The sequence below is a fragment of the Zingiber officinale genome, chromosome 2A (assembly GCF_018446385.1).
Source record: "Zingiber officinale cultivar Zhangliang chromosome 2A, Zo_v1.1, whole genome shotgun sequence".
Taxonomy (NCBI): domain Eukaryota; kingdom Viridiplantae; phylum Streptophyta; class Magnoliopsida; order Zingiberales; family Zingiberaceae; genus Zingiber; species Zingiber officinale.
The window spans coordinates 82,758,255-82,784,857 of NC_055988.1; the positions used below are offsets into that span (position 1 = coordinate 82,758,255).

At 37.7% G+C, this 26,603-nt stretch overlaps 1 protein-coding gene and 1 pseudogene across 1 annotated transcript; both read left to right on the plus strand.

Moving 5' to 3' along the window:
* Nucleotides 1–19,996, plus strand: part of LOC122041359 — a 34,840-nt pseudogene extending 14,844 nt beyond the window's left edge.
* Nucleotides 19,997–21,660: 1,664 nt separating this feature from the next.
* LOC122043742 (inositol-tetrakisphosphate 1-kinase 1-like) lies at nt 21,661–22,710 on the plus strand. The gene has a single exon (XM_042604331.1). It carries the CDS (start codon nt 21,661–21,663, stop codon nt 22,708–22,710), a length of 1,050 nt encoding a protein of 349 aa, XP_042460265.1.
* The last annotated feature ends 3,893 nt before the right edge of the window (nt 22,711–26,603 follow it).

The following is a 26,603-nucleotide window of genomic DNA, read 5'->3' on the forward strand; positions in this document are numbered from 1 at the left end:
ACATGCTTACCTAACTGACACGACTCACAAGACAAAGACTCTAGGTGAGAAAGACTAGGATGTAATTGTTTCAATTTATCAAGACCTGGATACCCTAACTAAGCATGAATAAGAAGTGGAGATGCCGCCGCCGAACCAACAAGAGAGGGTTGTTGAAGCCGATAAAGGCCATTAGACTCACATCCGAAGCCAATCATCCTCCCCGTACTCCGGTTCTGTAAGGAAACAGATGTTTTAGTAAAAGAAATGACACAATCAAGAGACCGAGTAAGTTGACTTATTGATAACAAATTAAATGGAGCTCCGGGAACATAGAGATCATTATGAATGGAAAGAGACGAAGAAGGATGACCAATACCAATATCCTGGGACTGAGTTTGGGAACCATTGGTAAGTAACTAGAAGTAGTAAGAAAAGAAAATAGGGAATCATTACCAGTGATATGATCGGTGGCCCCTGAATCAAGAACCCAAGAATCTGAAGAGTGAGATATGCCAGCAAAGGAATTACCAGCGTGTGCAACGGTAGCAGTGGAATCAGCGACCTGACGATCCTCAAACCATTTTAGAAAGTCATTATAGGAAGGTAGTGGGGTCGACTCTGGTGTTAATTGTGAAGTAGAAGCTGCGGAAGCAACAGAACTCTGAATAATTTGAGCAGTGCGAGGAGGTCGACCATGTAAACTCCAGCACTTATCAATAGTGTGTCCCGGTCGGTGGCAATGATCACACCAAGGACGCCCTTTGCCACCCTTGCGAGGTGGAGGTCTGTTGTTATGTCGAGAGACCAAGGCCGACGAGTCAATGGGCACTGAAGGAGGCATCGTCAAGACCTTGGTCGGGACACGGAGGAGAGTCGCCCAGGTATTGTCCATGGTAGCTTCTGTGGGGCTACCCAAGATCTGATCACGAACATGAGAATAATCTGCGGCCAAGCCATATAAAGGCAGAGACAAAAAATATTTCTTCTGATTTTCAAGCTCTTCAACAGGAGTGGCCGCAGGCGGTAGCAATTCAGTAAAGTCACAAAGAAGGCTAGAGACCGAACCCAGATAAGTTGACATTGAATCCTTAATCTGATGGGCACTGAGGATGGTCATGAGATCTTCACAAACCTGATAGAGTCGCCGAGAGGTGTTTGTGAAAAGTTGTTGAGCCTGTGTCCAAACGGTTTTGCAGGTTTTGTGAGTACGGAAGACATTCCTAAGAGATGGATGAATGGTAGCTCGGATAATACAACACAACTGAGCGTCAACTTTCTTCCATAGAGGACGATCGACAGCTTGAACATCTTCTTCAGTTTGAGTGAGATGTATCTCATATCCCTGTCCAACAAGCCAAAGCTCAATGTGAGATGCCCAAGAAACATAATTCGTACCATCCAACTGTTCGGAAGAGAGAGAGGTGCAGTGATGTGGTTGGTAAAGATTGAGGTATCCGGCTTTGGAATGCTGGATGTAGCCATTAAGCAGATTGGAAAGAACTGCAATCGGTCGAGGACAAGAGATGTGATAAACGGAGCTCGCTGCTAGGTCCGTTCCTTGAAACCCTATCTTTTGCAATTCCCTCTGGCGAGAGCAACAAGGAATCAAGGGAAGAAGGTAACTCACAACCGCCGGAAGTAACGCTGCTGGTTTCTCCTTGCAGCCTCTGCCTCCAAATCAGGAAAGGGCCGGGAGTTGCTGCTTGTCAGCGACACCCGACTAGAGGCGCAGGCTGCTGAGACGACAGGAAAGAGCTCACGGGATCAGAGTTTGGGAAGAGAGGCTGCGTGCGGCGCTGGAACAGGTGAGGGGGCGACGGGAAGAATCGCCAATGCTAGCCACACGCCTGGACGGACGGAGTTGGGCGGAAGCGGCTCACCTCGAATCTCTGAGAAAGCGTGCGCTGACACCGATCGAGGCAGCGAAGAAAGCTGCTGGCCAGTGGTGAGGAAGAAGAAGAAAGCCGGCGGTGGGAGTTGTCGCGAGCCCTAGCCGCACGATCGAGGAAGAGGTCGATGCCAGCACTGTGTCGTCGGTGGGAGTTGTTGCGAGCTGTTTGGCGGTGACGCGAGGAGAATTAGGGCATGGGGATGGCGCGGTGAGGAAGAGAAAAAGAAGGATTTCGGAGTGAGGAAAAATTAGGTTTTTTTTTTTTTTTTTTTTAACTTTGCTCTGATACCATGTTAAAATAAAAACCTCGTGTCAATATGGATACCACGGGTTAGACTTTTTATAGAAAAGATGTATGTTACATAATTACAGAAATACCCTTATAAATATATGACATATTCTAACATAAATATATGACATATTTTAACAGCTATAAACTCCAATTTTATGAAAATCCTGATATTTGGCTATTACAGTGGAGTGACCAATATACAAACATGCATAAGAAAAATGCATGAATCAACTTACAATTGCAACTTGATTCTTGGTCTATTAACTTTCTGAACAAGTATTTGGGTGCCCTCAATTAGAGCATCTTATCTATGAGGTTTTGCTACTTCAAGTTTTGGCTGTTTAGCTGTTCCCATGTTTGCATTTATGTTTATTTTAATTGAATAATAGACAATCCCACATGAATTTGTAGTTATTTATGCAGTTGAAATTTTCCTAATTAAGTGATTATATTTGCTCTAAATATTTTTGTAAGATTTAAGCACCTTGCGTTCACCTGGAACCTCACATTGGTAAGTTTTTCATGCACTGCTACCCTTTTTTAAGCATCTTGTGTAGCTGGGCAAGTGCTTAGGTACCTTGGTCAGTAGTTGGACTTCACAATTTGGTGGTTGTTGCACCTTGTAACAACACTGCTTTGCTGCAAAAAATTAGACGCAACTGGTGTTTCTTGCATCTGCCCTTATCTTTTAGTTGCTGATTTCTTTTTACCATGATTAATTTCTCTCTGCATACATATGAAAGAGGCATAAATCAAAGGGAAACAATAATTATCAAAAAATAAATTGTTCTTATATTGTACCAGTGTTTTAGTACATTATTATAGGTTTTGAAAACCTTCAACCTTTATTTTGTGTGTCAGGATTAGGTAATTATCATGCATATTTTCTTCTTATTTTAGACTCTTTTTTTTTCAAACACGTGGACTGGAGAAGTTGATTGTATTATCTCTGCAATAGAAGTGTTACCCAAGGTGCTTCTGGTTGCTATAGAAAAGGGAGTTTATTCTTGATTCATAATTAATTATCTATTTGCTATCTAATCATATATTTCTGAGCTCACTTCTCAGTGACATTTCTATCTCATCACTTAATTATTGAGAGCTTGTTTCTGGTTCCAATAATATGCAGTGGCATGTCCAATGGATTTCTGTTGATATTTTAACTCGTATATTCTAGGTTGATATGATCGTGGTAACTGATGGCAGTAGACTTTTGGGCCTTGGTGATCTTGGAGTTCAGGGTATTGGCATCACAATTGGGAAGTTGGATTTGTATGTTGCGGCTGCTGGAATAAATCCTCAGCGGGTAAATTTGTCATTGCTTCAGTTTACTTCACAATTCTTTCATTTCCCTTTTTTACTTATGCTGTGACAAATGTCTTTATGAGTTTTGATTTTGCTAATTCCTAAGTATGGCTTGGGCTCCAAAAAGGTGATCATGAATATAGTGTGCAACAATGGTCCAAATATTCTAATGCAGTTTGATGATAATGATGGTGGTGGTCCAAATATTTTAATATGGATTAATGGTGGTGGTGGTTCTGAATATTCTAATTCACATTCTATTATGTACCATATAAAGCATAGTGCCCGTGGAAATTTTCTACATAGTTTCCTTAACAACTTAAAATATTTTAATATATTTAATTCTTTACCGCATAAGGCATAGTGCCCATGCTAAATTCTATATAATTTTCTTAACAATTTAAAACTGGGTTTTATTTTTCATAACGAAAGATATAATAAAGACAATGGTAGATTGTCTATTCATCAACAGGCTCAAGTAGTGTTGAAAAATTGCTAGTCTATTATCCCTTGAACAAACTATGATTCAGAAATAAGAAAGAAACCCCTGATTAAATGATTGCTTTATCATTACACCACTAATTCTTTCACCTTATCTCACATAACTATCTTAGCTTGTATGAGGTAGATTCTAGTTTGGCGATGCAAAGAGGAAAACTATGTCCACTGAATTTAATGTGGAAACTTAATTGAGTATTAAAATCATTGGATACGACTAGTATGCTAAGCTTTATGTAAGATTTTGGTGAATGTGAAGGATGATCCATTGTCTCTGTTCATCAGGTTTTCTTTAGCAGTAAAGTTGAAAAATCATATCATTGTAATTGGTGTAAGGTTGCCTGGTTAAAAGCTAAAACTTTTCTTGTAGAAGCCTAGTCTTATCTGATCTAATGAAGGTAGAATTTCATCCTTGCATCCATAGAAATGGAAAATATTGAATTCACATGAAACCATTTATTCATATATAGGCACACTACAAACTCACATAGCATATTATATGGGTGCTATGGTAGCCAATACAACCTAAATCACCTTATGCACTAAACACTGTAGTTCAAATTTTAACAGCATAAGCCCTTGTATGATCTAACTGCCTTATTTTGGACAAAATATCAGCAATGTGCTTTCATGTCAAGTTGCTACATTCTTTATCTGTAATACTTCAGTCCCAAATATTCTTATGTGGGAAGAACTGTGGTTTACAGTTTTTAAGTGCTTATTGGCATAGTTTGATTTCTAAAGCTTTTGCATCTGACATGTAGCATTTGGTTAAGATGGTCAGTCTTAGCATCGGTTTCTTGTCTGCAATATAGGCAGAAAATATGGGATATGTTTTAGTCAAAACTTTGATCAGAGGGTGGCATCTCTCACATTTCCTTATTTGAATGATTTCACTCCCTATTCCAACATATTTGCATAGTTCCTTATGATAGTTTTCTTTCTTTTGCTAATTGCCTCATTTAAAATATGATTTCAACAAATCTGTCAGCAGCAGCCTCTTTTCTCCATTCAGCGTTTTTAGGTTCTTCCTGTGATGATTGATGTTGGAACTAATAATGAGAAGCTCCTTCATGACCCACTTTGTAAGAATCTTCTATCATACTCTACATTAAAAAAAAAACTTGTTAGAGGAGACCTATATGTAGGTGAACTATGAGCCGTGTAAAGATCTATAATCCATTGTTATAGAAATAAAAATTATTAGTGGGAACAGATATATCAACTTCTAAATCATTCTGGCATATCCATGCCATCGATTGAAGTCTACCTGGTATCTGAAAGTAACACCTGAAGTCGTGTAATCTTTCAACTTTTTTTCTCCCAGCGAAAGGTGTTATCATGTTAGGTGTGAAGGAAGACTAAAGAAAATTCTGTATATTAAGTTTTATAATGATATTAGTATTGCTAGTGGAGCAAATATTAGTATTTCTAATGATATTGCCTTCCATTGAGCTAAATGGTGCAATAAGTTCTATAATGATTTTACCAAACCCATGATAAAAAATAATTTTTACAGTCAAGGCATTTGATAAAAGAGATAGTTGAATATAAGTGCACCAAGGACGAGAAACACTGAAATGTATTATATTTAACCAAACATTGATATATTAAATAATTTACTGCAATATATTTTAATCCTAAATATTTGTTATTTATATTGCAAAAATAATGTAATATTATAACATTCATGATCATCATTATAAAGTTGTGCTTATACCAACTATTTAATGCTGGCTGCATAAATCTAAATTTCATAATAATAAGATAATATATGCATTATTTTGTATAACCCCTTCACATTCTTTGAATATTTATTCAATATTTTAGTAATATTGATGTTATTTTACTTCTTGAGGAGAATCATCTAAGCTTTAAATTTATAGTCAAGAATGAAAACAATTTAACAAAATTTCACTCAGAAGGTCCATTGAAAAATATTTAATTTTTTAATGGATTTTTGTATAAATAGGGGAAACATCTTACCCTATCCAACCTCCATTACCTACAAATGAATCAAATGGTGGATATTTACAACAGTCTATATTTTTAGATAATTAGAATGGTCTTTGATTATTGTATCTAATAAAAATCAAATCATGTACTTTACAGTTGGACTTTTTTCTCCTTAAATATTTGAGATGATTTGATTTTTCATTGTTGACATTGTTTGAATATTTAATAACGGTTTCATAGTTTAATTGCTGTTCTATGTGCATAATGGATCATCATATAGATTTAGGACTTCAAGAGCATCGTCTTGATGGTGAGGATTACATTTCAGTCATTGATGAATTTATGGAAGCTGTCTTCACCCGGTGGCCACATGTAATTGTGCAGGTAAATGGTAATATTGGAGTAACTACTATTGTGACAATATCTATTCTGGTCAAATGTCTTTAACATTCCTATTTCCTCTTATTTTTAGTTTGAAGACTTCCAAAGCAAGTGGGCATTCAAATTATTGCAGCGTTATAGGAACAATTATAGAATGTTCAATGATGATGTTTAGGTAAATATAAAACAAGTACACCACTTCAAGCATTCTTGTTTTTGAAATCTGCTGAAGATTGCTTCTCTAACATTTAGGTAGTATAAAAAGTTAATTGCCTTTTGATGCTTTCAATTAGTTGGTGCTTCAACTGTGGTGCACCAGTAGTTACCTGCATACCACATTTGCTATGGATTAATAGTGGTTAGCATGAAAGAAGAACACAGTTAACCATAAAAGGAAGAAAATGAGGAGACATGGGCCAAACATTTTGTTTTGTTGGCCGACCAGCATATGGAAAACGGAAAACACCTGTAACACTTTTGCTATCCTTCCGCGATGACAACAACACACCAGGGACTTCCACTAAGGCACACAATTTTTCTAGCAACACGGTGTGAGGTCAATGATGACTCCCAGTAAGATCTACAAAATTTTCATGAGGTGGCGAGGTCTTCCACACAAGTCCAATAATGTCAAGGTCCTGATTGAGCATGATCCAATGGTGAGGGCTTTGTGGCTTCACGAGGACTTTGTATCTATGCAACTTCATGGTGAGAGCATCGTGGCTTCACAACTTCAAGTCAAGTGTTTTGTGACTTCACAACTTTGTGGTGAGGGCTTCTTAGTGAGGTAGTCTTAGTGGGGTAGTGAGTTCGTGAAAGCTCTGATGACTTTCATGATGTCTCACTCCTCCCCCATTCTTTGTATGTGTATCTCTCAGCTTCGTCATCAATTCCTGAAATGGAGCAAGTATTTCTCTTCTTCCTCCTCTCCTTCCCCCATTTCTACCTCTTCTTGTGTTTGACACACCTCTGTCTTGAGCAGGCCATGGACCTAAACGTCATCTTGGCTCGACATGTCAAATCTTGATCCTAAGTTAATGGATATTATATATGTTTTTAAATATTAATAACTGTTCATCACCGTCTTTTTCATATATCATGATTTCAGTTGCCTTCACAGCTAGTCACCCTACCTTCTGTAGTTATATCACACTCCTTATTGCAGAAAATCTAGATCAAATGTCTTGAAGTTCTCATCGTCTTTGCCTTTTATTAAATGCAAATGAGAACCTGCACTAACCTTCTGCGTGTGAGCAAAGCATGTTGTCCAATCCTATCAAGTGATCAAATAATGATTTTGGCCTAATAGAGTGTTAGGTCTGTGTTGTTTCTGAGGTGTTCTATTCGATTGAACAGATGTCCCGTGTAATTTCTTTTTGTTAGTAATTCTACCACTTTCTTTTCCTTGTCAAAGTTTGTCCTTGTACATTCATGTAGCTACCATCCTGCGAGTTTCTTTCAAACAACTCTCTAAATACAAGTCGTCCTAGGAAATTATTAGCCCACTTAAATTATTGATATAAGTAAATGGAAATAAGTATTTCTAATTCAGGTAGAACTATGAGGCACCTTACGAGAGATTGTTGCTTTGCGATTAGATGACTGTTCAACTTAGATCTACTAATCCATAGGCTTGATTTGGCATAGTCCTATACAAGTTATGGATCTGATGTTGTAGCCATGAGTGAGCCTACCTGAGCGAAGTTAAGGCCCAAGAGAATTAGGGCTTCAGCTACCGACTGTTTCTTTGCCTTGATAGTAGACTAAATTGAGGGAGCAGTCTCAATACCACCTCCATAATGTGTATTAATTTGACTCACCATGAGTTGACATCATTTCGTCCAGGGAAATTACTACCATACTCCATTCATTCGGATAGAAATGACCTCATTTTTGTTTAGACTGACAGCTTATCCTCAAAGGCAGATCACTATTTTTTTTTTGTGTGTTTTGACCTCCTTTTGTTCAGATCTTGATGTGCATTTATATTGTTCCAGAAAAGTGATTTTGTGGTATAGATGCATTCTTTAAGCTCACAAATGCGTTTCCTTATATCACACTAATTACATTATTACTCAGTTCTTATAACTTTAGCATTAACATCACATAATAGTAGATTTACCATACTTGTGCCTTTAAGTTTTGATCTGTTAGCATGGGATCCTTTGTACTTTGAAATTTCTAAAAGGAATACATGAAAGGCTAGACATTCCATTGCTCGGATGCCAATGCTTTTTATTGTACATCGATATTTATTTCATGTTGAATTTGGGGAACTTGCAATCCTGTTTGACCTACATATGACATAGGGAACTGCTGGGGTTGCAATAGCTGGTCTCTTAGGAGCTGTCAGAGCTCAAGGAAGGCCAATGATAGACTTCCCCAAGCAAAAGATCGTTGTTGCTGGTGCTGGAAGGTCTCTTATCATCTTTGTCATTTCATGCTATGAGTTTCTTTTTTGTAACTGGTTATTTCTTGTTTGATGTTAATCTAGCATAGTGATCACCTTTGTTGATATAGATTGCCTTTCTTTCTTTGTTTATCATTGTATCTTATTATACCTAGTCTCTAATGATTTGCAATGCTTTTGTTAAAGCATATAACTGACCCCACATAATGTAGCCATTATTTACTATATTTGTGTATTATAGATTGGTTTCATATCCTGTTTCTATTTAATGATAATATGTTTTACTTTTAACTTGGTATCTAAGAGGACCGAATCCTAAGATTCAGTTGTTTCTAGGGTTTTCACTTCAATTCCCTATTCAATGGGTACATCGTGCATTACTGGGCATGACCTTCCTCCCCTTCTCCATCCATCATCCCTCAAGTTATACTTCAATTTTTCTAATAATAAGCATTTTCAAAAGAAGAATTAATAATTAGGCTTCTCTATTAACAGTCTGAGAGTGTGAGCCCGTACCTCATCCAACCAAGGGTGATGCTTTTGTGCTTGTGTCTATCCTACGTATTATTTCCAGTTAGATGAACTATGCTTCTATCCAGTAAGATGAACTATGCTTCTATCATGCATGCAACCACCATTAGCTGCTAAGATTCGCTAATCTTCAAGAGCATTGCACTTTAACTAAGCAGCCTGGCCCATGCCATCATCTACACACACAATCTCCTTAGTAAGCAATAAAATCAACATCTGCACCTTTGATCCTACATCCAAGTCTGGCAGCTAAGTGCTGCTGCTATCTATCACTTCTTTCCCTGTATTGGGCTGCTACTGCTAGTGGCAACCAAGTGCTTGCCTACTTCATTGCATATGCCTAAGCAAGAACCGTCATGTGTCTCCAGTTCACCTTTACTAACTCTATCTCTTCTCTTGTTAATAGCCTAACTTTGATACAGGAGGCCAAATCAAAATTCCCTAGCACAATGCAGCGCCCAGGCTCATGACCATGCAGACAGTATTTTTCTTAAAACAAGGAAGATTATTTTTAATTGACCAATACAAGAAAAAGAAAGTGCAGGTCCAGTAGAAAGTAGAAGACTGAAGGATATATATGTTCCTCTCTTCTCTTTGATGGAAACTTACACACCACTGTGCCCTAATTTCATCATAAATTTTTCTTTCTTATCCATCTATGATTTATTGATTGTAGTACTTCATCAAATAGATGCTTGGTTACATTCTTATTCCTCACATCTTCTCCTTCTTTCGTTTGTCCTATTTACTTGAGAGAAAAGAAGAGAGATAAGAAAATTAGAGAATACAATGGAAGATCAAAATATATGGAGAGATCATCAATGGCTCTCTCTTTATGTTCAGAAATGATGTTGATTTGGAGAGAGAAAAGATGGAAAGATCAAAAACATCATTTTCTTCCTACAGCAGTCATCATATAAAAAAAAAGAGATATTGATGAATCTAAAAATGATTGCTTGCTCAATCTCTTTCTTCTCTGTTCTCTATTCTGACCGCTTCCACTCACTGTCTATGGCAGGCATGACAAGTTAAGTAGCCTTGTAGGCTAGCAGAACTCTCTGCAGCATGAACGGTTGGCGAGTAGCGCTGCTGTTCAGGTACTTAGTGGCATCAGACACTTGCGCGAAACACTTGTGGTTCATGGCACAATTGAGACAATCAAGGGAGAACTTAATAAGAGGATAACTTTTACTAGTTTCAAGGTTTCTATCCTGTCACTTGTCCATCCCGAGGAACAACTTTTGCAAGGTTTCTTCCCACACTCCCCTCCATTCACCCCCAATTTTTTATCTGCCCCCAATGACAAGGCTTATCAGACATTTTTTTCTTCTATCTCTACTAGAACAAATTCTAGAAACCAACCAGTGATATGCAACACTATTTTAAAAACGGAAAAAACACATGAATCAAACTGAATCGAACATTTTATAGATTGTGAAGCAAAATGAGACAAAATGTTTGGGAATCAATATAAACTGAACTGCAAGCAGACACTTTACGTGGGTGATAAACTGATGCCCAAAGCTGAATTAATGCATTTCTACAAATAATCCAGTCATCAAACATAAAGGTTGTTCTAGTCAGCTGGTAGTAAGGCTAAGTAAATTGAATTGCCTTTTTGGGATTTTACAAGTTTCGAGTTTTCAAGTTGGCTTCTATTTCTTCCTCCAGGCAATATAGATATGTCTGAATCTTCATAGGATACTTTTGAGCAGCTCTCTCTCTCTCTCTTTGCAGCTAGTTAATGTAAGCATAGACTCGACGCGCTCGAGCATGCCTTCCCTCATGCTTTGGCCACTGCACTAATGGCTAGTAGCCACCCATGATTTACCTCCTCCGTGTTGGCCTAGGGACGGGTTGGCGGGGGCACTGGGGCAAGCGAATCGCCTTTTGCCACATTAGTTAATGTAAGCATAGATATCGAAGATTCAAGCTGACAAATAAAACATAATGGATAAGCAAGATAACAAGATCAATCTCAATGGTTGGGTAGTTCAAGCAAGATCAATCTCAATTTGATCAGTGACAGATGGTGAAAGGTTGACTCCTTGATTAAACTTTAAATTGATCATCTCTTTGGTAAGATCATCATATAACCTAGAGTTTATCTAGTTGCCTCTTCAATTAGTTGACACATATTAGTTGCATTCTTACTGTTTGTTATCAAGAGAATGATTGTGTCAAGTATATTTTATTAAATTTAATCTTGTTCCCTTATTCTATAGCGCTGGAATTGGAGTTCTCAATGCTGCTAGGAAAACTATGGCAAGGCTGTTGGGAAATACTGAATCTGCTCTTGAAAGTGCTAGGAGCTAATTTTGGGTTGTTGATGCCATGGTATGTATGAGGTTATTGCTTCTCTTGATAATGCTGAAGGGCATGCCTGCTTTATTTGAATTTTGAAAACAAATAGAAAATTTTCTATTGCCTATTCGTAGATTTTACTGCAGGCTAACGACTGCATATACAAGAGGGGAAAACACTATGATGTTGTGTTTTGCTCCTGTAGACAGAGAATAAGCCAGATATTTATTATTATTTGAAGAGTTTTTATGATAATTTGTTTGCTGAAATTCACTGCATTATGCAAAGTGATCCTTGGATAGATTATTGACGTTATTGGAATAAATGACTAAATGTTTGTTAATCTTATTTCCTACATTGTCAATCATGCAGCAACATCAATATTCAACTCATATAAGTCTACATATGCCAATATTATTTAATGGTGTTAAGTTGAAGATGTGATCTAGTAAGATATGGAAATTATTGTTCAAGGCATTTATTGAATAGTTCAAGATATCAGTCATCGAGTCCTTGCTATTGCGTTGGTTTCGATGCAGAATATCATCAAATATGGAACTAAATATCACTTCTGGTATTGTATGTGCTGAGTTAATGTTCCCCTGGGTTGCATCCGAGATCAGTTATTGTTACTATGGATTTAGGAGACATCTCATGATGTTGGCTTCTCATTTGATTGCAAAAAATGAAACATGCTACCTTCTAAAAATTCAAGGAATTTGACCTGCTGCAATTCTGTCCTGCTGACTTCTACTTTGAATGGTTTGTTCACTGGGATTATAAACTATAAATTTGCATGTTAATTTGTTGCACTGAAGCTTGAGCTTTATTCTAGGAAAAAAATATATGTTAATGATGTAGCTATCTCTTTGTTAAGTCACGAATGGACTTTGTGCATGCCTAATTCTATGTTGTAATGTTAGTTTTGTTTATTATATACATGTTTCTTAACTGTTGAACATGAGGAAATGCTTATCTTATTTACATGGGATCTTAGGGTCTAGTAACAGAAAGCCGTGCAAATATTGATCCTGAAGCTTTACCATTTGCTAGAAAACTAAAAGAACTAGAGCGTCAAGGCCTTCATGAAGGCTCTAACTTGGCTGAAGTGGTAAGTATCACCTTTTCTGATGCATTATGAAGCTGCTTATTAAAAATTGAACCCATTCTTCCATCCATGGACATGATAGGAACTATGAAACATGAAACCTGACTCTATACAATCTTTGTGATTGCATCTGCCTTTCGTTTGACGTGACTTTTCACACAGTAACTTCATACCTGATTGATAACTAATTTTCTGTTAAGAAGATTGAACATGTCTTCGCTTTGTTGAATAAAATTTTCTGCAGGGGCTTCAACACAAGGAGAAAACTACTTCAGGATTTTAATAATGTCATCATATAGTTGGAATTAGTCCAATATAATAATCACTAAGGGAAACCTCTCACTTGAAGACTGAGGGAAACCTCTCACTTTGAAGGAGTCAAACAAGAAAAGATTAATTTACACTATCAAGAGCCATTTCAAGATCGGATTTAATCATGGCACTTTTGATGCCTCTTCTGCAGCAGTAGTGGATATTTCACTATTGATCACAAAACAGTCTTAAGTTTGATTGCCCTTTAAGAAAGACACATAGAGAGGGAGCCACTAGTTCATCCATTAAGGTAACTTATTTTAGTCAATAAGCTAGCACTTTGAGCAGGCTGTCTATTAAACTAGCTTTGTCAATGGAAGGATATCAAACATCCGTTGAGCAAAAGGATATGGGGAAAAAAGAATTTTTCATGTTTAGTAGGTCTTCTCAAAATTTAGAAAAAATACATTTACAATATTACAACATTGAAAAATTTCATGTTCCACATGTTATATAACCTTTTACAGATAAAGCTATATGGCCTACATAAATAAACATAATTAAGAAGATGTGTTATTTAATACTTAAAAGTCCAATGAATTTTCATGTAGGCAAAAGTGTGGTAGAATGAGTGTGTCAAAAGGCACACAGTTAGCAGTCCATGCATCAAACCCCAAGTTATCATTAATTGATATACATGTGGGATTCAGTGGCAAGTAAAGCTATCTATGTGAGCTTGTTCCCAAATGTGATTTGACTCATTTGCAGAAAAGTGCATTTTGTTTATGGTACAATTTTGTCTGAAAACTATAAAAAAGCAACCATTTTGATTTATAGACAAATTATGCTTTTATGCATAAAAGCACAAGAAATTGTAGATTAAACTCCTTATCATCTCGAGCTCATGACACCTGAGTTTACATAATAAAATCAGCATGTTTTGTATTTTAAGAATTTTTGAAATTTGCAACATCTCAGCTAATTCCAGTTATCATAAAATAGGTTAAGAAAGTGAAGCCTGATGTTCTACTTGGACTATCTGCAGTTGGTGGTCTTTTCTCCAAAGAGGTAGAGATTTATTGGATTTGCAGTGATAATTTATAGAAGTTCCTAACTTTTCTCCTCAGAAAGTATGTGAAAACTATGTGCAATTAGAATGCACTTAACTAGGTAATTGCATGAACATTTTACAGTTGAATGATTAGAATGTTGGAGTAACTTGTTATCCTTATTCTCTCATCTCTCATGATGATGAATACTCATCCAAAATGTATTGGAATGCATGGCTTTTGGACCTTGGTAACTAATGAATTGTGGAATACAATTCATGTTTTTTCTAGCAAAGTAGGGAATGCTTGATCTTATTTGTTAAGAACATGAATAGAGATAAATGTTCAACTCAATTGATCTTTTAATTTATGGGTTAACAAAAGAAGTACTAAATCTCTTTCCAACCCTGATGATGAGGAAAAGTAGCAATAACTATGCAATATTCTTTAGTAACAACGTGAAGTATTATGGTGTGGTACCAATGTTTCCTTTCTGCTCAGTTGAATAACCACATATATCACTTGTTCTTCATAGAATATGAACACTCATAGTCTCAACAATTTTTTTTTGTAGAAATAGGAACTGAGCTTGTCTTTTCACTAGCTGTTACTTTGATTACATCTATGACAAATTTTGTTAATCTTGACTATTAACTTCCATGAACTTCTTTCTTGTTAGGCAGATGTTTGTAAGCTGCTCTATGCACTTTTAGTTTATTATTTTTTTTTTGGAAATGATTCTCATTGCACATTAGACTCAAGGATTAAATTCTCGGCAACCACTGCGAGATATGGACATTACCTGCTCTCCCAAGCTAGCACCAAACAGATACAGGCTACCACAGATGAAAAATGCTTGTTTCATTCATTCCACCCAACACCAATCATGTGTCACCCTCATCTGGCTTTTGTTTTGATCATAAAAAAGCCAGATGAACTCCAACGCTATTGGCATTCTAGTAATTAATGAAAGGAGATGATAGATGAAAGTGACAGATGACAAAGTAGAAAACAAGATGGCATCAATGGAAGTAGAAGATACTCACCTTCTTCCATTGCTTTTAACCAGATGTACCCTCTTTTCCTTTATCATGTTACATATGCTGCTCCTGTGAGTTGCACCAGTGTTGTCTAAAACTCAATGAAGAAACCCCTGCCTGGCTTCTTGTAAACTCAATTTTAAGTGACTTCTTTCTATAAGAAATCTGTTTAACCTTTTTTAGCAAATAAAGAGCTTTATTATTTGTCAATAAGACTAAAGATGCTTTTTTTCTTCTGAAAGCAAAGATTTTTTTCTTCTTCTGAAAGCAGTGTTGTAAATGGCAGTAGGCGGTGGCGGGGCGGTCAGTGATCGCCTACCGCCTCGGCCGCCTAGGCGGTGCCTAGGTAGTGTCTAGGCGGTTGAATATTTTTTATTTTTTTATACGTAATATTATAAATAATCATTATTCTTTATAATATTTACTTTTAATCAAATATATTAATTAAAAATTATATATATATATATATATATATATATATATATATATATATATATATAGGATAATTTTATTATGTTTTAATTAAGTCTATTTAAATTATCCCAATCATAGTTAGGAGTTTATTAAAATTATTAACATAAAGTAATTTAATTAAATCCTAACTTATAACTTACCCGCATACCTCGTTTCAGTTGAACAACGAGTTTGACACATCGCCGGGACCGTGTGACGAGTTCGGACGCTGCGACGAGTTTGGACGCGTCACTGGGCCTGAGCAACGTGTCAAGGCCTATCGCCGGGTCCAGGCGACGCCTCTGGACATGTCGTCGAGCTCGGGTGACTCTTCCGGATGCGTCGTAGGGCCCGGACGATGCATCCGGGCTCGCATGACACATCCGAACTCTTTGTCGTACCCAAGCCATGTATCCGAACATGTTGCATTGGCGAAACGGCAGCAACGGCGACTTCAGGCGCGGCGGTGACGGAAGAAGGTGAGTTACCGCCTAAAGCATCGCCACAGCCTGAAGCGGTGCGGTTGATGCCCGCCTCCTGCCTAGGCGGCCGCCTCAACCGCCATTTAGAACACAGTCTGAAAGCAAAGATCCTTGGCTATATATATATATATAATTCTCCGGTCTCCAATATGGATAAAACCCCATGAGTTTATGGCACTACAATAAACACAACAAGATTTGGTAAAAGAATAAAGTTGTCATTATATAGCAACCAGTAATATGCCCCAACATTTTCTGATTCCCTAATTCGCATTGCTCTATTAACTAGTTGAAGATGCAAATCATATATGGCACAACACATATTATATATTTGACAGTAATGTTATACAACTTAAATAAGATATTGATACATTTAGCATTGTCCATTCTTTAAACTAATACATGTTACTAGAAAAAAAATCCTATATTGAGTAGCATAAAAGTGTAGACAAAAAGATTCTTTTTGATGATAAAGCTGTTAATGAAAGGTGGATTTTTTTTTTAGAAAATTAAAAAAGTTTTAAAGAATGAATATTTGTAGAAATGGAGATTTGATTAGTATTTCCTATTTATGTAAGTTTAGGAGATCAAGGGTTAAATTAATTAAGTAATTAGCAACGTTTTGATGATTCAGAAGATGCCTGAGGAATGGAGGAAAATCTATGCGCTTATCTATGTTGCCTTTTCTGTTCTGTTATAGCAAAGCATAATTTGGCATAAATTTGTGTTCTCTGCTCAGATGCATTTTTCAGTATTCTACTAGTACTAATCTGTATAAGATTATCAAGCCCATTTTAATATAATACATTGTACGCAGGTTTTAGAATCCTTCAAGGAGTCATCCTCCACTAGGCCTCAACCAACAAAAAATGGTTGATTAGTTCATATTGTATATTCTTTGTGCAAGCACTTTATATCTGACTTCATTGTGTTTAATTCAATAGCTGAATGCACTCCGGAAGAAGCCTTTTCAATAGTCGGTGATCATATTGTTTTTGCTAGTGGAACGTCAATCTTGGTATGCCTTGTTTTCAAGTTCTTCCTGTGACCTTCATTAGATATGTACTTATTTTATTTTTTATAAAAGAAAAGATATGCATATGGATACAATTGATACAAGCTTATTACCTCAACAGCTAAAAAGTTTGAATAGTGGATATGCATTCTATTTTACTCATGCCTACAAAAAGTAAATAGGAACAACTTCTTTCTCATTCTTTTAATATGTATGCTATAGACTGTTCTGGTGCACACTTGAACCTAAATTTCTAGACCTGGAATGTCTTTCAGATTGAATTTGTTGGAAGATATTGGTTTCTTTTTTTGGTTATATTTAGAGGAAAATCATTTCTCACTGATGGCCAATTTGTGCTATAAACCAATATCAAATCCAAAAATTTCATTTGGGTTTGATTGCAATTTGATTTACTTTCTAAACTAAAGACTATCATATATATATATATATAGCCAATCTAAACAACCAATCTGTTAAGTTGACTGGACAATTGATCCTGGTGCGTATATGTTCTGCCTAGGCACATCAGTTATGAATTAAGTGCTTTATGTTGGCTGATGTTTAAGTTATGAATTCAGTGCGCAAGCTTTAAACAATTTGATTCTAATCAAACATGAGTGTGGATTAGATCCAGCTCGAGCTGAGGTTGTGCATTTAGATGCAAAATGGGGCTTCACACTTCTAGAGTTATAGCTGAACTAAGTTCTGTACCTTGCTTTGAGAAATAATTGATACAGCTGACTGGGAATTGGACATGCTCTAAAGTCATCGTTTTCTAGGGTGGTTGATCGTTGTCCAGTTTTCCTCAGAAAGTCTCACATTTAACACTGCTGTTTTCAGTCTCCAGATCTAAAAGCACCAAGGCAATCTGATTTTGTATATTTTGTTATTCAAGTGTTCAAGGAATCTTGCGTTGAGACAAATGAAGAAAATTTTGACCAGTTGACTATAATTTTTCTCTTTTAACTGCTTTGAACTTTCATTTAGTGTTTTCTTTCAAGCATTATGTGCAAATGATCGAGTTGCTGACTGTATAGACAACACAATAGTCAGCTACAGCATAGTAGATAATATGCCAATAGGCATTTACACACTCTTGTTGATATTTCTAATCCCTTCACTGTTTATAAGATAGGCTTGATTTTGTGAATAGCTTGAGAAGTAAATGAAATCAAAAGACAAAGGGACAAGTATAAATAGGCTTGATTTTGTCCCGGAACTGCCGTTTCTGGTGACAGGTAATTTATGATTCACTAGTTTATGAGCAGGATAGGAGATGAATTTATGGTTTCAGTCATGGACGACTCATGTTTCCTAGATCTCATATCACCAATAAAGGGCCAATTGGTGTACCTTCTCTGATAAGCATGATCAGTTCATTCTTAGGGTTTTCAACAAGGATCATCATGCCATTGTCATAATTTCATAAAGTTTTCATTCATTGATTGTAATGTTCATATTATACTTAAATATGCCCCTTATTCATCATAGTTTAATAGCTTAAGTAGCTAGGGACCAACAGATTCTTCAACAAGATTATAATTTTGTTTAATTGGTATACCTTCTCATGATCATAAGATTTGACTTGTTTATTTCTGCAGGAAATGGTATTGGTCACTGTAACCAGGGAAACAATATGTATCTTTTTCCTGGGTCAGTTGAGTTTTGACCTTTTTACTTAAAAAAAATAACATCTTATATTAGTTTTGTGTTTCTAACACAACACATTATCTTACAGGATTGGCCTTGGCACTCTTTTGTCTGGAGCGAGGGTTATTTCAAATGGCATGCTTCAGGCTGCAGCTGAACGGTAGTCTTCATAACCCGAGATTTCAGTCTTTCTATCGATTATGTTTCTTTTACCATTACCTGACACATGGATCAGTTTGGCTGGATACATGAAAGACGATGAAGTTCTGAACGGAATGATATATCCTTCCATATCCAGGTTTGTACCAAATATTGACTAGTATTTCGAACTCTTTGGCTTGTTTACTAGGGCAGATTGAAAGTAGATAGGGAAGAAGGATAGATAAAAAGTTGTTTACTTGGGATGAGAGAGGGAGATTGGTGAAAGAATATTTTAACCCTACTAGCTCCCAGTCCTCCCTGTTGCCCTCGACATCAGGCTACTCTGGCAGAGCTGTGAGCAGCTCCTTTGCAAGCTGCTTTGGTGCAAGCATTTCCTTCGAGTGCTACTCTGGCATCATGAGCTTGTGTTGACTGTGCTCATGGAAGGGAAGGCAGGATGAACTCTTAGAGGAAGTGGTAATTGAAGGAGGAGAAATGGTAGATAATTTCGAGGAAGAAAGTTTCTTTCCAATTCTGAAAAGAAGCATTTCCATTTTCCGAACGTCCTATCCTCTGCCACTTTCTTTCCGCGCACAACAATTTATAAATCTTTCTCCCCCACTTTCTTTTTTAGTTTTTCTTTCTTCTCCATTCTTCTCTCCAAGCATTCATCTCTTCGCTCGTGTATGATGGTTGCAGCATCAGGGACATAACCAAGGAAGTAGCAGCTGCTGTAGTCAGGGAAGCTGTAGCAGAAGATCTGGCTGAAGGGTACCGCGAAATGGACCCTCGGGAACTTCAAAAGCTCACACCGGTGTGAATCAATCTTCAATTTTGTCATTTGTTATATCTTACTCACGAACTTATCTCCATTGATTATTGCTATTTTAACTCTAGGAAGAAACCATGGCATACGCAAAGAAGAACATGTGGGATCCTGCCTATCCGACTGTAGTTTACAGAAAAGAATGATCCTCATTGTTGTTCGCACGGAAACTTCTTGTGCTGAAGGTGAAAAATTAAGAATCAGAAAAGATTCCATCAGATGTGCTAGTAACTGAGCAACTAATGAGTCTGGAGCTGCGCGATCATCAATGGTTTCTATTCATAACGAAACATAATTATTTGAAGAAAATTTCTTTGAATTCTTCTCACGTATATGAGAGTTAATTTGAGTGCCTAAGAAATTGTTGATTGATGTTGCTATAGCTAGACAGCTAAAACTTTTTGAAAGTACATCATGATATTGAGTGTGATGTAGCATGAACTTGTGTACTCTGTAGAGCCGACACCCTTTCAGAGTGCCAAGGAATTTGCCATAAAATGTATCTGAGAATCAATGGGGTAGTGGTGTAGTTTTATTCTAATTTGTTTACCTTAGTGGAGGACCAATGGAGAGGGATGACCATTTCTACTCGAGAGTGGACATATTTGAGTGGTAAAGCATGTCAGCTTGGAGGTTACATTTACCGTTGTGGAGAACTAATAGAGAGAAGAAGAGCGCTTCAGTTGTGGAGAACTAGTAAGTCTGGAGTCGCACGATCATCAACCGTTTCTATTCGTGACGGCACATACTTATTTAAAGAAAATTCCTTTGAATAACTCTCACGCATATGAGAGTTTGAGAGCCTAAGAAATTGTCGGCTGATGTTGCTATAGCTAGATAGCTAAACTAATATATTTAGTTTCGAAGAATCCGATATACTTTGTTTCGATTATGATTTTGGACCAATTTCTAATCTAGTTTATAATCTAGAACTAAACTAATTTTATTCGTACTCATTTTACTTATATATTTTACTGACTAAAGAAAAAAAATAATTCTATTTTTTTTTAAAATTGATTAAAATGGTAAAATTGGGGGACTTCATTAGAATTAATTTTTAAAATTTACTTTCCGAAAAATAATAATAATTATTTACTTTCATTCACCCTTTTTAAACTATAAGAATTCATACGGATAACGGTCGATTGTCACAAAGTACTTCAACTACTTTTCTTAAATAGAGAAATAGAGTGCCATAAATGGATTATAATCAAATGGGTTATAATCAATTACTTTTCTTTCATTGTTTTTTTCTTACTAATCAAATGGGTTATAAACATTATTTTTTCCATGTAAATATAGTTTAATGGTCTATTTAGTTAAATTATTCCACCCTTATTTCCTTTTACTAATTACAAAAGTGAAAATGGTCGTTTAAAACGTTTAATTTGTATTCTTTTTGTAATTTATTTGTGGTCCAAAATTATTTTTTTTCTTTTTTATTTATTGTTTAAGAAAATTGCAAAACATATAAGCGTATTCCATTAAAATCACAAACTCCTCTTTCAAATAAATAAGAGAAAATAATATTTTCTTATTTTGCTTTTGTTTTGCCTCCTCGCGGAAACACTCATCTCCGTCAAATCCCGATCCAACGGACACGACCGACTCCGTTTCCGGTCACCGCTCCATGTTGTTTCATTTCACCGGTCGCCGTGGTTACAGCCGCGTCAAGTGAGCGAGGGTAATCTCACACCCGACTCCCTTCTGCTATAAATTGCTTCTCTCGGGTCGCCGTTCTCAAACTCTCCCTCCGTCGATTGTCTCGGTCCTCTTCTCATAGCGATCGGAAAAGGTATGAACCCTAATCTTTTCTTGCTTTCAAGAATTTTGATCTGTGTTTCTCTCGGATCTCCGTTCTCAAACTTTCCCTCCGTCGATTGTCTCAGTCCAGTCCTCTTTTCTGTTTTTGCATAGCGATCGAAAAAGATATGAACCCCCGAATCTTTTCTTGCTTTCAAGAGTTTATCTGTGATTTCCGTCGAGCAACATATCGTTGGTTGATTCTTCGATAATGCAGCTTAATTGCTTCGCTTGCGATCGGGGATCGAGGTGGGGGTTTACGGCCCTGTTTGTTTGGATCTCTATCTGGCCATGGCGGAGCCTTCCGATCGTCGGTTCGTGGTGGGCTACGCGCTCTCGCCCAAGAAGGAGGAGAGCTTCATCCGGCCCTCTCTCGTGGCCACGGCTCGTGACCGCGGCATTGATCTCGTCCGCATCGACTCCTTGCGGCCCCTCATCGAGCAGGGCCCCTTCGACTGCGTGATCCACAAGCTCGTACACCAAGAATGGAGGCTCCAGCTCATCGATTTCAGAGCCAAGAACCCCAGCGTCCCCATCGTCGACCAAACCCTCCACAATATCGATTTCCTCCTCAACCGTATTACCATGCGGGAGTTCGTCTCCCATATCAATATACCTCCTGGAACAGAGACCTTCGGGGTCCCAAAGCAGATGGTGATCTACAACCAGAACAATGTCTTGTACAATTACTATGAGACGATCGAGTCCAGCCTCGGGTTCCCCATCATCGTCAAGCCCGTGCGCTGCAACAGCAGCAATAAGTCACACAGGATGACCTCTCGCCTTGGTACTGTCCTTTCCATGCCATGGCTCCAATTTCCCATGGTTCTACAGCAGTTCGTCAATCACGGCGGGGTCGTTTTCAAAGTCTACGTCGCAGGAAATTACGTGCAGTGCGTGAAAAGAAAGTCCCTCAAGGACATACGCGGCGATGATCTCTTTCCCTTTACTTACTCTCGTGTACCCCCTGGACCCTATCAGAACCCTGAAGACGTCGAATATGCTGAAAATCTTGAAGCGGCAGAGCTTCCTTCATCGAGCTGTCAGAACCCTGAAGACGTCGATGACGAAGATGTAGAAGCAGCAGAGCTGCCTCCACTGAGCTTTCTGGAGAAGATAGCAAGGGGCTTGCGGCAGGCTACGGGCTTGCGCCTCTTCAACTTCGACATGATAAGGGATGCGGATGCCCGCGACCATTACTTCATCATCGACATCAATTACTTCCCCGGCTACTCCAAGATGCCTGGTTATGAAGAATTTGTAACCAACTTCTTATGGGACATGGTTCATCAGAAAGGGGAATCTGATGTTGCCGGTTCTTCTTTCTCCGCCACGGACTGATGGGATGGATCCACGGTGGTTTCTTTCTCCAATCTTCTTTTCTTGTAAACTCTAATAATGTTCTTGGTTTCAGAATGCACATTTTTTCTTTTAGCTAATTCTTCGTTTCAGATTGTTGGACTTGAATTTTTCAGTCAGAATTCCATTCCTTTTACCGCCCTTTTCCGTTGAGTTTTTTAATTTTCTTCTTCAATATTCATATGTTTGTTATTTAAAAATGTTAGTAAAAGTAGCTAACATAAAAGAGCGATCCTCAGACGTTAATCAGTAACATCTTACGCAACTACAATGCTTACTGATGTACCGCCACCTGGCGTTTATGTGAATCTGAGTCGAGCATTCACGTCCAATATTAAAAGATATGTTGGAGGAGATCCCGCTGTCCTCTTTGTATGCAATAACTGCGTTTCGCTTGCGCCGGTCATTCGAGAGATCTCTCGAGAAGCGCAGGCAGGCAGGCAGGCGGGAGGAATGCAGGACGGCAGCGGCGGCGGTGGCAAGGGAGGTGGAGGCGGAGGGCAGGCGGTGATCGGGAGGAAGGAGACGGCGGCGGGGGCTAACGCTGGACTGAACGGGGATCCGCCGCCCCTTTTCCCGTTCAAAAAGAATTATTAATTTTGTAATAGGCGGGAGGGATCTCCGGCCTAAAATCAATTATTTTTAAATTTAAAATTATTAATTTTGACGCCCTTTTAATTTTACAATAGGCCCCATTTCATTTATTGTCCAAAAAGAATTAATTCATTTTTATTTTATTTTATTTTTTAATCAGGCGCCATTTCGTGTCTCTGCTCTGCTATCAATTCTATCAAACGAAGAAAGAGAACCATGATTGTCAAACAATCTCAAGATCAATCCAATTTCTCTCCCTTTGCAATAAAGGTAAATCTCAATCAAACTCCACTGGATTCTGCATTCTGAAATTGTTTCTCCGCGATTTGTTCTTCCAAGGAATCCATCGACGAGAAGATGAAGAAGAAGGCGCACTGGAGATATGCGGAGGACGATAACGAGTTGAAGAACTTTTGGAACACGCCAAGAAGAAGGAGATCTCAAGATTTAGATCAAAAGCACGAACAAATTGATGCCCAATCTCCTCGGCGTTGCAGTGCTGATCTACTGGAAATTCCTCCTTTCATAACCTTGTTGGCTGTTGCTTTGATTGCTGGCCATCCAAGGAACCGCCCAACGAATATAATCGTCCGACCAAGCAATTACTCATGGCATCCACTATCAAATCCACATTGTCCGCTTCTAATTATGCAACATGGTCAGAGTCTAACAAGATAAATTCCAAGGCATGGTCTTGTGAGAACAGCCGATTTGCAGAGAACAAATCAACCCACCTCCAACTTCCACCATCTCCCTTGAGTTGTGCTGCACCGATTGAGTTCCTACGGGGATAGCTTGACCCTGCTGACCCTGTTGACCTTGCTTCTCTGGATCCGAGGGCTGAGCTTGCATTGCATTTGGATCCATTGTCGGTGTTTCGGCCAAATTCCGTGAATGGCCAAACCATCAGTCAATGAACTAGTTGACACATGCTTCTCCTCAGGCGCCTTTGATAAAGAGAAAGAACGAATATGAGAGACACTCGGAGAGAGAGTTAGACTAGCTGAAAGATAGATCCCAGGGCCACTAAACACTCAAGTTAGGATTTATTTGAGGTGATATACGAAAAGAAGATGGAAAAGAAAGAACCTAGTCAAAAGGAGGTGTTAGTTGTCTTTCCTTTAATGAAGTGATACGCAATCATAAGAGAGCATCTAGGAGACCAATTTTGACAACATAGTAATTACATTTCCATTCAACCGGCACCATGTACCTTGAAATATTCACGGAGAAATAATCCTAACAATGAGACGGTTGCACTACTCTTCACATGATATAACCAAATCATGCCAGGTGTAGATTGGATTTGAGGATGTGGAGATGAGGAGATGAAGCTATTTCAAAGTGACTTTAAAAGTAGATGAAGTTGGGACCTCAGGTTGAGTTAGAATGTTGGGATTTAGGACAAGATAGAATTATGGAAGATGTCGACAGCTAAGGCCGAGCCAAGATGTTGGGATTTAAAATTGAGATAAATCATGGAGGATATCGGCAACTGATGCCAAGCTAGGATGTCGAGATCTGGGGTTGATATAGAATCATGGAGGATGTCTGGATATGAGGCCGAGCAAGGATGCGGAAATCTGGGACTCAGTTTATTAAAATGATATTCATAAACGATATTCAATCAAGCTTGAATTTTTTGGGGATGAGCACATGAGGCCAGGTGAGTTAGGTCCAGGGGAATAGCTATGTGAGGTTAAAAATCCATACACAACAAAAAAAAAAAAATCTAATTATAAAATGTAAACTTTCTAGAATTTTCACAAAAACCCATTAAAACCCTCTATTTTTTTTTCTCTCCCGTCTCACCTTTTTCCCCTCTCCCCCTCTCATTTTCCCCCTCTCTCCGTGTTTTATTTTTCTCTTCCACCGTGTTTTTTTTTCCTCTCTTGCGTTTTTCTTTTCCCCCTCTCTCGCTCATTTTTCCTCAATCTTCCCTTTTGTTCCTTAGAATATTTTTTTCTTTTAATCCCCTCCTTATTTTTTCTTCAACTCTATTTTTATCCTCAAAATCCTCCTCCACACACGTCACTATGACTCACATCATTATCACCGCATGCTATTGCTACCAGTGCCACCGTCAACGTAGTTTGCTGCCAACGCCACTGTCGTCGCTTTGCTTACGCTCACTCCACGACAAACACTTTTTATTGATTTTTTTTACTTCTTTCGTTTATGTATTTGAGTGTTGAAAAATATATAATTTTAATTTTTCATATATTTATATTTTTATTTGTTAGTTATGTTATTTGTTTGCTATCAATTTTATTTATTAATTATTTTTAAATTGTTAGAAAAAGATACTCATTAAATTAAGTGATTATATTTTTAAAATATTATGCTAATGATTAATTAGATAAAATAATAATATTAAGGTATTTTAAGAATATGCGACATGAATCTATTTCAAACAAGGCATCTACCCTCCATTATTTCCTCCTCCTTTGTCTCCTTCATCACTTCTTGATGTTGACTCGAATGAATATCCTAGTGATCCGGGACTAAGAAGGAATATCCTCGAGCATAATGTAAATGAAAGGGAGATTGTTATAAATTTTATTTTATTAGGTTACTAGTTAAGATAATTATTTAGATCGGAATGAAAGTCTCATATGTAAATATGCTAAATATTATGAGAAAATAAAATGACAAATGATTCTTAGACTTTGAATAATAGATAAGCTCTGGAGATTGATGGATTATTTTTCAACTAGAACCAAGGGCTAAAATCAAAATTTGCTAATTTAAATTAATTTTTAGCTCCTTAAATTTGAAATTTATGCTTTTGGATGGTGAAAATTGATCTACACAAATATTTAAATTTTTTTTTAAAATAGCCCTTACTAGCCTAAAATCTTGGCTGTGCCACTGGTTGCCCCCGAGGCAAGGTTGAGTTGGCTACTCCGGGGCAAAACTTGCTACAATGGGCAGGGGTTGATTCTTGGCAAAGTCGAACGAACAACCCTCTCCTGCAGTGGCCAACTATAACTTCTTGATTTACCTCCTCACAGATGGTCATGGGGCCAACCATGTGGGAGCCGCTGGGGTGGTGGATTCCACTTTTTGCTACAATTGGCTATGCCACTGGTTAGGTCTGAGCCCCTCCTTGGATGAGTTTAGATCCCCATGCATTTCCACCTTATCTTGACTTTGACAGACAACTCAACATGACTCCTGACCCACAGGATACGGGGGGGGGGGGGGGGGGTCAAAGAAAATCATCACACCATAAATCTCACCTTTGAGTCTAGTCGAAGGACGCATTGTACGATTGTAAA

Excerpts from the sequence above, each read along its gene's own strand:
- LOC122043742 (XM_042604331.1), top strand. The coding sequence starts at position 21,661 with ATGGCGGAGCCTTCCGATCGTCGGTTCGTGGTGGGCTACGCGCTCTCG.